Source organism: Caretta caretta, chromosome 12 (assembly GCF_965140235.1).
Source record: "Caretta caretta isolate rCarCar2 chromosome 12, rCarCar1.hap1, whole genome shotgun sequence".
Lineage (NCBI taxonomy): Eukaryota > Metazoa > Chordata > Testudines > Cheloniidae > Caretta > Caretta caretta.
The window spans coordinates 33,636,553-33,648,927 of NC_134217.1; the positions used below are offsets into that span (position 1 = coordinate 33,636,553).

The following is a 12,375-nucleotide window of genomic DNA, read 5'->3' on the forward strand; positions in this document are numbered from 1 at the left end:
TGCAGCCCACCTGCACCTTTAATAATACAAATTTGTGTCCCTCAGGGTCTGTAGCTCCCAGAATGCAACGCATGAACTTGATCTGACTAGTAGGTACTCAGATCAAGTTGGATCATCACCAGCAAGCCCTTCTGGTTTGCATCTGGTACTAGAAGTGTAGATGCAAACTCATTTTGGAACAAAATAAAATTTCTAGCTATTTTCCTTCTGAAAATAGACTTGAAAATGTAAAGCTAAGGATGAACGGATCAAGTATCTGAGCTCTAATCCTGCCGCAGTAGTCTGAGGGAACTTAAAGACTCTTCTCCCAAATACACCTTTTATGCAAGAAGTTAACTTTCCCACAAACCATAGTCTGGCATAGACTGTGCATAGTGGTGTGATTATGGCAGTCAGGATGAAGGATTTGTTTTGCAAGCCACTCAGAAATGTTAAGGGTTAGAATTAGAGCATTGCATGCTGGAATCTGTAGTATCCACAGGTCACATGTTAATTTTATAGGAGAGGGTGGCTCTGGGCTACATTCAGCCCACGGCAGGTACTTTGGCCACCTTAAGAACAGAAGATGGAAAAAGCAAAAATTCTGCTGTTGTCACAGTGAGAGTTGTAGGTTGGCAGTAATTCTGCTGCAGCTTTGGAACGTCTTATGTTCTGATTAACAAAGTTTTAAAAGGAGATGTTTTTGATAGGTCTACCGGGTTTTTTTTTTTTAATCCTTAAAAACTAACATAGATTCTTTCACTGGGATGTGTTGGATTGACAGCGTAAAGCTCTGTAATGAGATTATCACAGAGAATGGGTAGCCAACCCACGTTATACACTAGGGTTTATATAAACATCACAGATTATGTCTTTGTTATGTATTAATGTTTCTCACAGTGTATTAATCTTTGCAGCTGATTCCAAAGATGATGCTGATAAATGGCTGTGTGGCTTGAATATCTTGCATCAAGAGGTTATGAATGCTTCCACACCTGCAATCACAGAGAGGTACATGGAATTTTCCCCCTTTGTTTATGAGAGACTCTTCAACAGCTTGACATTTCTTTGCAATTTGATAGTGAAAAACTGAAAAGACATTTTCAAGGATGAAACCAGTGTGGTCTGTAAGTTACATTAAGAGCAATACTCTACAGACAACATGCTATACTTAGAAAGTGTGGTCCAAATTCAGGTCTTGTAAAAGCATATGCCACTTAATAGTCTTCTATGGAGTTATGGCTACTTACACTGTGATGGATTTGGCTCTCTGGTTGGTTGGTTTGTTATATAAACTCGCCTGGTTCCAGGTTTGGATGCCAAAGAAAGTCTTTAAGAAGTTCATGGGAATGTCTGGTCTATGTGTGTGTTGGCATCTCCATTTCAGGTGACTCAGAGTTTCTCAGGATCTCACAACTAGACCCTCTCCCCCTTCCCACCACTCAGCCATGGGCAGAGAATCCCTCTCTTCTCAACAGGCCCTGAGCCCCCTCCCAGACTTGATCTTTTCTCACCCCATTCACCTTTCGTTCACAGTGGGGAAAAGTCATGGCCTGTCTTTCTTCATTGGTTGTTTGTCCAAATTACAGCTCAGGTGTTGACGCCCTGCCCATCTAAATCCAATTTCAGCTGGGAAAAAGTATTCCTCACTTCCTGTCTTTAACTTTTGTGTGGTATTGCTCTGTACTGTTATACAGTTGCTGTGCATCACTCTCGAGGTGGCTGCATTTCAGCAACAACAAAGTGATTCCTGTATAGACAGAGTATATGAGTTTTTTAGTGAAATGCTATGATTATCCTTTGGGGTGAAACCTGTCTATATGAACAGAGCTTCCCTGTCAGTATTGCCAATATCATTAAAGGGATGCTGGTCCTAAAATTGACACTTCTGTCTGATTTATGGTTTTTTAACCTAAGATAGGTAAAAGATTACTACAGCTGAAAGAGATTAAGCGGATTTTCTTTTTCATTTTTACTTCATGCATTTGATGATATTTGGGACCACATCCTCAGCTAGAGCCAATCAGTGTAGCTCCATTAAAGCTATGCCAGTTTATACCAGCTGCAGATCCTGGCTGTTTTGTGCCCAGTTATTTTCACTGTTTCCCATTTGTATGGTTAGTCATTACCCTTGTTTACATGGGCTTGTCACACACAACAAGGGGACAAAAACATTTTGTTTAGAAATAGGAAAATATTATTGTAAAGCCACAAAAATGAACCAGGGCAGATGCAGCACCTGAAAATGCTTGTGACTCGTTTTTCAGAATGTGCTAGATTTCCAGTTTAAATATCTCTGCTTACTTTCATCACTGAAATTGCGATATTGAACAGGCTCTGTTTGTTTTTAATTCTTAAAATAACTTTTCTGTTTTGTTTTGTTTTTTAAGCTGGCTGAGAAAGCAGATCTACTCTGTTGACCAGACTAGAAGGAACAGGTATGAATCTCACCCTTTTTAGGTTTTGCTTAGTTTTCATGGTCAGTTTTTCTACATGAAGTATAGGAGTGGAATTTAAAGTAACAAACATCACTTTGTATAAGAAAGATGTGATGTACGTAACATGTGAGAGTCCAGGACGCTGTACCTGCTCTTTCGTTAGGAATTTGTGTTCTGTTTTGTTATGGAGACATCAAGCATATGAAATTCACTGATGTGTATAACAGAGAAGGAAATGACCACCACTGTATCATTTTGCTTTCTGCCCTTTCTTCATGGCTGGAACTAGGATACATGTAGTTTTAGGCAGGGAGAGGGGATTCTTTCTCCCTCCCACTTTCAGCTCCCCACTCCCAGCAGCACCTAGCTGCTTCCTTTGTAGATGCTGTTGCCCCTTTGCCAATCCAGTGGGAACCCAGAGGCTGGGACTCTGCTCTCCTGCCTTGGCTAGGCCCCCGGCACTGCCTGAGAGGGTGAAGAGAGTGAGGTGGGTCACAGAGGGAGTTGGACTAACAGCAACAGCCACAACAGTCATTTTTCCCCACAGTGAGTCAGAGCCTTGAGGAGGGGGAGCATGATGGGGTGAAAGGACAGAGGAATTCTTGGAAGGTGAGGTAGGGACAAGGAGATCCCTGGGGGACAGTGTGAGTAGGGACAGAGAAACCAATGGAGGGGGGTCATCATGGAGATCTTGGGAGTGGGGTAGGTTAGGCAATGGGAACACAAGATAGTCCTTGAACATAGAGGTGGGAGGAAGCCAGCAGTGGTCTTTCAGAATTAGATTGAGGACTCTGGCACTGTTCCAGAGAGTTTGTAGAGTTATCACTTGCAAGGACTTGCTTTGGAAAATATAACTTGGTGAAACTGGCTTGGTCGTTTGCGATTGTTACTCTGTTATGTATTGGTGAGGAGACCTAGGCTTAGGAGTTACCTCAGGATTCATGCTTCTCAGTTGAGGAAGCCGCAGCATATTGTAACTATGGAGGTGGCATATTTGGGTTCTTGTGGGAAATGGAAGCTGCTCACTGCAGGCCCATGCAAAAAATGGTGTAGATTTTAGTCTTCAAAATTTCCTTTTATGGTGAGTGAGAGTGAGAGAGAATCCTTGCTCTGCTAGCTGAGGTGCCGGATAGCCTGTTGCAGTGCAGAGTATGCTCTCTTGCAAATTCAGCTGCAAATTTCTCTTTAGAATTTTTGTAAGTTGTACGATGCCTTGAGAAGGAAATTAACTCCTTGGTGGGTGACACTTTAATGCAGCTTAGCTACCCCCTTTTCCCAGCAGCATTAATGTTTGTACTTCTAGTTCAGTGCAGAAAATAACATTCGTTTCCTCTCATTTAGCCTTTTCCTAAGAGTAAAATAAAACATGTTCTCATTGTGTGGATGAAAACATGTTATTTCAGGAAATAACACCATTCTTCAAGCAATCTGTGGTACTGGGAAGATGATTGCTATACAAAGAGAGATGGAAGGGCATGAACGGAATTGGGTTCCCAAGCATAGGGGCTCAGAGAGATTTTAGATATCAGAGACAGACTCGCTTAGTCAGGAGGGGAAGGACAAAGTGTGCCAGCTGCACCATTCTTTACTGGATGCCAGATCACGTCACTGCACTTGGCTCCTGCTCTGCTGCTGCTGCTGTGTTTCAGTAAGAAAGCACCACAATAGGGGAGAACCATGAAACAAAGGAAAGCCATAGGGCAGAGAAGCTTCAGCTGATACTACATCTAGTTAAGGTTATGTTAGTTTCCATAGTTGTTTTACTACCAGAAGGTAACATAACTGATCCCCCTTTGATATGTGCTGAATTGTGAGGTGATGGTGTTTCCACTTTACCCAGAGAGAATTCCCACCTTCAGAAAACTCCAGGAAACAGATGAATGCTGCAATTAACTTTTTTTTTTTTTTTTTTTTTAATTTTTAGTCAGCTAATTATAAAGCTGATACTTCCTGGCTGGCCCCAGCAGTGAAGCTTTGCTGCCATATACAGTAATGAAGTCAGCCCTAGGTTTAGGCCTTTGCTTGCCTGTCCAGAAAGAGCTGTTGAGTGGCAGTGTGATCAGCCCCGGGGGTGCAGTGGGAGAAGTGCGTGTTCTCATGGTCTGACAGCAGGACCGGGAGCCAGGAGCTTCCTGAGTTCTAATCTTGGCTCCAACACTGACTCCCTCTTTGGCTATTGACTGATCTCTCAGTTTCCACATCTCTCAACTGCTCTGCCTCACTTTCCGTATCTGCAAAGTGGGGATGATGACACCTCACAGGGCAGCTGTGTGGATGAATATTTGTAAAACACTTTTTGAAGAGCAAAAGGGTTTCTTATAAGTGTTAATTGTTGGGGTTTTTGATCTCTGGTGAGCATTTCTGGCCAGTGCTTGGAGCAGCATTGTCATCTAAAGGGTCACAACAAAGGCCTAGAACTTGAGGCCTTGGTTCCCACCCCTGCTCTGCCAGAGACACCCTGTGTGACTACTTAGTTGTGGTGTGCCTTAGTTTCCCCATCTGTAAAATGGGGATGATAGCACTGCTCTGGAGATATGTAAATTAAAGATTGTGAGGCACTCTGATACTGTGGTAATTGGTGCCATAAAAGTATCTAAGATACACTGAAACCAAAGCTGAGGTTGATGAGGGAGGTGGGAGGTCTGAAGCCCCATTCACTCCTTAGTTGCTGTGGGAGGGGTCACTGGACAGAGGGAGCTGCTCCACAGTTCGCTCAGCCCCCTTGCATCTGGACTCCCCCACTGATCCCTCTGCACCCGAGCCCCTACCCTGCTGAGCCTTACCTCTGCATCAGGACCCTCAACCCTGCACCCAAACCACCCCCCACTGAGCCCTCTACACTTGGAGCTGCACCTCCAACACCTGGACCACCCCAACGAGCAACCCGCACCTGGACCCCCACCCCACTGAGCCCCAACCAGCGACATCTGGATCCCCACATCTCCAGCACCCGGAGCCCCTGACACCCAGAGCCCCCCTTAGTCCCAACCACCATTGCTTGGACCCCCCCTGCAGAGTCCCATTACCCCCCACTGAGCCCCCCCCTACACACCCAGGCTCCCCACTGAGCCGCCTGCACCTAGATTGCCCCACACAGAACCCTATTACCCCACAGCTGGATCCCCACACTAAACCTCTCCACATTTCGATCTTGCTAGGCTGAGCCTGTGTGCCCCACACATGGATTGTTCCTCTGGCACCTGGATTGTCTTGGTGCACCTGGCACAGGGGGGCAGGACCCTGGTGCATTTCTGGGGCAGACCTGGCCCTTGTGCTGTGTCTGCTTCGGGTGCAGCCTCACTGCCAAGTCCGTGTCCCAGGGTGGGAGGATGGGAGCTGCAGGGTTTTTAGTTTTTTGGTGTAGAATTATTATTTTTTTGGCACAGAATTCCCTTGGGAGTATTGTAGCTCTTCTCTAAATCCTCTCCAGTGTATCCAATTGTGAATTATAGACAATGGACAATGGGTGTGGATGATGCTATGTCTTCAAAGGAACCCATTCCTGGAGTTATTCACATGCAAATTCTGCTTGAGTAAGGAGTATAGGAGCATGCCCCAGCGTTGCATGAGGAGTCTTTCACCAATAAAAACCAACTGTAATACCTTAATGTAAAGCGGTTGGAACTGAGGTCTGACATTATCAAATGCTGTTCTAGATTTCACATTCCTAAAAATGTGTGTAAAAGTGTTGTTCCTGCATGATTGCAGAATACCTGTTTTGCACATGGAGAAGGACAACTGTTGGAGATGTGCCAGTTATCCATTTGTGTCTGTATTTGTCTGTGCATAAACAGGTTCAGGCTGAATTTTATGGGCCCCAGAACTGATATGCTATTTTTTTATCACAAAACCAGGGACTGATTTAAGGGCCATTGAATTTTTTATCTTCAACTTTTACAACATTTGCTACCTACTTATCTTTAAAAAGGAAATTTACTGTTTTTATAACAAGGTCAGTATAGTTTAGTCCAGGAGTGGGCAAACTTTTTGGCCCGAGGGCCACATCTGGGTATAAAAATTGTATATTAGGCCATGAATGCTCACAAAATTGAGTTTGGGGTGCGGGAAGGGGTGAGGGCTCTGGCTGGGGTGCAGCGCCGGGGCGGGGTCAGAAATGAGGAGTACAGGGTGCAGGAGGGGACTCCTGGCAGGGGAGTGGGGTGCGGGGTAGTGGGCAGGGCTCCGGCTGGGGGCGCAGCTGGGGATGAGGGGTTTAGAGTGTAAGAGGGTGCTCTGGGATGGGACTGAGGGGTTTGGAGGGTGGGTGGGGGATCAGGGCTGGGACAGGGGGTTGGGGCATGGGGGGGTGCAGGCTCTGGGGTGGGGCTGGGAATGAGGGGTTTGGGTTGTGGGAGGGTGCTCTGGGATGGGACCGAAGGGTTTGGAGGGTGGGAGGAGGATCAGGGCTAGGGCAGGGGGTTGGGGCACAGGGGGGTGGCTCAGGGGTACAGGCTCAGGGCAGCACTTACTTCAAGTGGCTCCTGGGAGCAGCAGCATGTTCCCCTCTCTGGCTCCTACGCAGAGGCACGGCCAGGTGGCTCTGCTGTGCGCTGCCCTGTCCGCAAGTGCCGCCCCCGCAGCTCCCATTGGCTGCAGTTCCTGGCCAATGGGAGCTGCGGGGGCAGCGTGCGGAGCCCCCTGGCTGCTGCTACGCATAGAAGCTGGAGTGGGGACATGCTGCGGCTTTTGGGAGTCGTGCAGAGTGCCCCCAACCCTGCTCCGCGGCTAGAGTCCCGGAGTGGGGCAAGCTCCAGACCCCAGTAGGAGCTCAAGGATGCAATTAAAGTGGCTGGGCCGTAGTTTGTCCACCCCTGGTTTAGTCCAACTCCTAAAGAAGTCAGTAGATTTCTGTTGCACTTGGACTGATCTATGGACAGAGAATGTTTTAAAAATGTATCAATAATTCAACTTACGTGTTGATGAAAATGGTATACCACTGGATAGTTGTAGGTTGCATGCATACTAATAGAATGCTGTTTTTGCCCTCTTGTTTTTCAGTATCAGCCTTAGAGAACTGAAGACCATACTTCCCTTAGTAAACTTCAAAGTAGGCAGCGTGAAATACTTGAAGGATAAATTTGCGGTAATTATCCAAAGCACCTGATGTCCAATATTTGGTGAAAATATGTATTGATTCTTACATACAGCATCTTGCCTGTGGCTTTTGCTTCTTATCATGTGAATTAATCTGATTTGTATTGGTTAATTTCAGAGTTTAGGTTTGAATGTCATGCAGAAGAGTTTTTTAATGATCTTTATTACTGGTATTAATATTGCAGTACTGTCCAAAGTCAAAATCAGGCTCATAGCCCTCTTGTCGGCACTGTGCAAATATATAGGAAAATCTGGTCACTGCCTGTTTTAAGGGTAGAATTTACATTATGAATGAAGTGATACTTTTAGTTTCTCTTCAACATGAACTACTGTTAATAACTTTTGAGGCCCCTTTGCATCCCTGCAGGAACATTAAAGATCCCCTTATTTTTCCTGCTTTATACCTCTCTATTCTCCAAGTCCCAAATTATAGTTACTGGTACTCTGGATAATGAGCACTGAATGAGTCATTCTTGAGAATCTGCCAGCAGTCGTCTTTCGTGAGCAACTGGCTAACTGCCTGCTGGTACTCTGAGCCTGGGTGGTGGACAGAGATGAGGGGCAGGAACAGTGTATTACAAATTAAGATTCTGTTTGTTCAATTAGCATATTAATGTTTCTCTTAAGAAATCAATTAGCCATCATGTCAAAACAATTAAAGTAAAAGTATGGCAGCCATTTGTGCCTTGGAAGACTATGGCACCTGGAAAGGGTATGTCAAATTTGTTGCTATACAGATATAACCTAGGATATTCCAAATATGCTGTTTAATACTTCCTCCTCACAGGAAATAGGAGCTCCCAAGGAAGAACTTAGCTTCGAACAATTTCACGTGTTCTACAAGAAAATTATGTTTGAACAGCAGAAATCGGTAAGCTCATATATAGATAGATACTATTATCCTGTCTGGTTTGAATAAAAGGTGAATTCTGATTTCTCCTCCCTTCCCCCACCATCACCACCATAGAAAAGCCCTCACTTACCGTATTGTATTTGATGTGTCTGTGACAACCAATGCCAATAACTGGATTCATAAAATAAATAGATAAGAAGTTTGTGTTGCTTCTTGGGTGTTTAAAAGGTGAAATTGTGCACACATGTAATGGGATTTTGTTTGTCATGTGAGTCTTTCTGTCTGGTTTGTAGGATATCCTTAGTCAGGTGCAATTAATAAATGTTAAGTGAAATACAGGTTTCATTTTTGCATGACTTCCCAGTTTAATTTATCCCATATGCCAAAGGATACTCTTTTAATTATGGCGCTGACATGTCATGATCACCAAATAATGACCACTGCCATTCTCACTTGTGTCTGGAGATGATACGTGAATATATTCTGTGTACTGCATGACATGCTTGTGACAGTCACTGGGATGTGTCAATGCCATGGAATTATGCTAGGGATCTATTTGGCTAACTATTTTATCACTACTTCCAAATGTTCATTCCATCCAGATTCATGAAGTCAATGGGAGCTGTAAGTGTTTAGCATCTCTGAAAATCAGGGCTCTTCTTTAGGTGCCTCACTTTAAACACCCAAGTTTGAAAATGTTGACATAAATATCTGAATGCTAGTTTCTGTACCCTGTTAACTGTGCCTGCAAATATGTAGGACATTGTTAAAACTGAAACCTTCTTTCCTCAGTTGTACATGGGCATGGTTTATTAGTAATTCTCTTTTTCAGTTTTGCAGATTAAGCATAATCATTGTAATCTAGATCTGTACAATGCTATTAAAAAGAACCATACGCTTGAAGTAAGACGACTTTATTTTGCTAACCTTATTGATATGTCTCTTTTCATGATACTTCACTTAAACACTGTAAACAGAAAGAAGTTACTTAAAGAGGAGAGCATAGCACAGTATAGTGAGGTTATCTGATGTACTGGTTATCTGATTGTCCACACCTTTGGTGCACCATTTCAAGGAGACTCCTCATCTTGCTTAACTACTGTTTACAGCTAAGTTTCCCAAGCTCTGTACTCTGCTGGTCCAACCTGGAGGCCATTTAGTTTAGATTTTGTAGCCAGGTGACTAAATATGATACAAGATACACGTTTCCAGTTTTTCCAGACTATCTAGCAGGAAACTTGACTGCTTGTGTTTATTATGTGCATTAGCAAAACCAAGTTTGGCTGTGAATTGTGTGCTTTTACATGGAGAAGGCCTGAAGTGTAATCACGACACATGACAGCCTGTTGTTTCTCACCTTTCATTTTAACTCAAAATTTATTGCGCTACCATAGCTTGTATAAAATGCAAGTAGACATTTCTGTTCCTGCTAAGAGTTACAGATATTTCTGATTATTGTGTGTCTCTCTTTTCCCCCCCCCTCCTCTTAAGATTCTTGATGAATTCAAAAAGGATTCTTCCGTGTTCATTCTTGGGTGAGATTTCCTGTTCCTATAATTTCGTGCATGTATGCGTTAGTTATAACACTGCAGGACTTTGCATACCCAAAGTTTTCATGGAATCTCAAAGTCCATTCATATTTTTAAGTGATGTCACTGTTCTCTATTATGATATTTTCATTAGTGACTAGAGGTGGCATATCTTTTTGCTCTGTTATTCGTTAAGATGAATGAAAATTTTTCATATACCGTTTTATATAAATTTTAACATTTCACATTTTAAGGCACTCTTCCTAAAATTCTGACTTCAGTGGAAGATTTCCTGAGTAAGGACAGAGTAAAAGTGGCATAAGGAAGCTGTGGATAATAGCCAACACCTTGCCCACAGATGGATTTCAGTCGGAGGTGCTCATGCTTAGTGTAGGACAGAAGTTGTCTCTGTGTTTTCTGATGGAGAAGTTTTAATTTTTAACTGAAGAGGTGTGTGGTGCATGGACTTGACAGTAGCAGGGCAGAATTCTAATCCCAAATGATGTACTGTCATTGCATCTCAGTTTCCCTGTCTGTAAAATGGGTATAATATTTATTTAGGGGAGTTGAAAATTAACTGATTGTACAGCATGTTGAAGAAATGAGATGCTGCAGCATAAAAGGGACAAGCATTGCTGCTATTATGCTTTTCTGAAACTAGTTTATCATAACTTTGAATATTACATCTACAATTTTGTTTAAAACATTTGAGAAGTTCCATTAGAAATGGTTGCCTTTTAATATAGGGCCCAATTCTTTAGCCTCCTGGGTAGAATTTATAGAACTTATTGGGACTGCTGGCATCAGGTTTTGGTTCTCCATGTCAGCTCATCCAATAAGTATCCAGAAGAAATGGCTTGTGGGATTATGGCTATGCAAATAATTTACAATAATAATATTTTTATAGTGCCATAATTAAGCTGCACAACATCCTAATGAGATAAGTCAGTGTTGTTCCCACTTTACAAAAGGGTAAACCGAGAGAAGTTAAGTAACTTGCCCAGGGTTACAGAGTGAGTCATTATGAAAGCTGAGAAGGGAACCCAGAAGCTCTGATTCAAAGTCTTCTGATCCAGATGCTAGACAGTTGCTTGTGGGGCCTGATCCAAAGCCCATTAAAGATAATGGAAAGACCCCCTTCAACTTCAGTGGATTTTGGATAACGTTGTAAATTCATGATATAATATATTGAGTTCTCTACTATGGCTCTGACTTAAATGATATTTGATCTACTCCCCCCCCTTTTTTTTTAATGAAACATTTTTTCTAAAATTTTTCCCTTTCCTCTGGTCTAGAAATACTGACCGTCCAGATGCTTCCGCAGTTCATTTGCATGACTTCCAGAGATTTTTGCTACACGAGCAGCAGGTGAGAAGGTTATGAAACTCTGAATTCTTCCTCACCAAGGCTCAGAGTGTTATGTATTTTTCAAAGAGTCACAGTCTGACATACAGAATGACTGATGATAATTGGCATTGAACCTTGTGGGCTAAATCTGAGCGTTGGTCTTAATGATTAAGATGTGATCTTTCATTGAGCTAACGTTTTTCAACTGCACAAAGAACAAAAAGGTGTGCAAATGGATTTTTCTGGCCTTTGCTAGGCTGCTAAATAAACTGAGGTGGTTATTGACAGACATCATGTAAATGTCAAGGATGATATCCTGTCCCCATTGAGGGTGAAACCTTGTAAACATTTGGACTGAAATCCTGGCTCTGGCCTCATTGTGGCTGACACGATGTAAATGTTTGGGATGGTGTGCTGTCCCCACTGGAATCAAAGAGAGTTTTGCCATTGACTTGAAAAGGGTCAGAATTTCACTCCTGATGGGTGCTCTCTTTGAAGAAGTTGCTGTGTACTTGCAGGCAGTTGTGTTCAGTGATCTGGGAAGGGGCTTGTCTTCATCTGTAACAGCTCTGATCCTGATTCACAGACAGCATGGTTTAGTTGGACTGATAAAATAATTAATGAATTAAAAAAATTGTCAGGCAAAAGATTCACTAAAGGAACAAAGCAGTTCATTTTTGAAGCTGCCTGTTGTTTACAGTGTGCATATTCTACGTCTTTGAAAAGTTTGGAGGTCTTCTGTATGTTTAAGCTTTATGATGTTCCACAGCCACTACTGAACTCCAGGTTTGCAAATTTGTTTGAACGCTCAAATCAAACACAGAAGTTCATTGTTCCCATGCATTCCCTGTATGGGAATACCTAATATCTTTTCCCCTACAAAACGATGTTGAAAGAGCATAAAGGTTGCAAAGTCAAGCACTCAAAAGTTAGGAGAGACCAGAATGAAGATCTTTTCTGTCTTCAGTAGGGCCAGGATTTCATCCATATATAGAGTACTCACCTGTGGCAGCCTAGCATTTAGACAGAGGGCATCTTAGATCCCTAAAACATCACATAGGCTTTTCTTTAGCTAGGAAAGACATTATCTTTTATTTTTAAACTATCATTTATTATTTGTATTTCTGTAATGCCT

General features: G+C 42.9%; 1 protein-coding gene across 2 annotated transcripts in view; it reads left to right on the forward strand.

Annotated features, from left to right (window-relative positions):
- The window catches only part of PLCG2 (phospholipase C gamma 2), a 93,737-nt gene that overhangs the window by 35,494 nt on the left and 45,868 nt on the right, over window positions 1-12,375 (forward strand). For both annotated transcript variants that reach the window (XR_007359281.2, XM_048870685.2), the window contains exons 4-9: window positions 897-990; window positions 2,370-2,417; window positions 7,416-7,500; window positions 8,299-8,382; window positions 9,856-9,899; window positions 11,189-11,261. Coding sequence is in view for 1 of the 2 variants with exons in the window: in XM_048870685.2 (XP_048726642.1) it covers window positions 897-990; window positions 2,370-2,417; window positions 7,416-7,500; window positions 8,299-8,382; window positions 9,856-9,899; window positions 11,189-11,261 (428 nt within the window). In the remaining variant the exon portion in view is untranslated. The remainder of the gene's footprint in view (window positions 1-896; window positions 991-2,369; window positions 2,418-7,415; window positions 7,501-8,298; window positions 8,383-9,855; window positions 9,900-11,188; window positions 11,262-12,375) is intronic.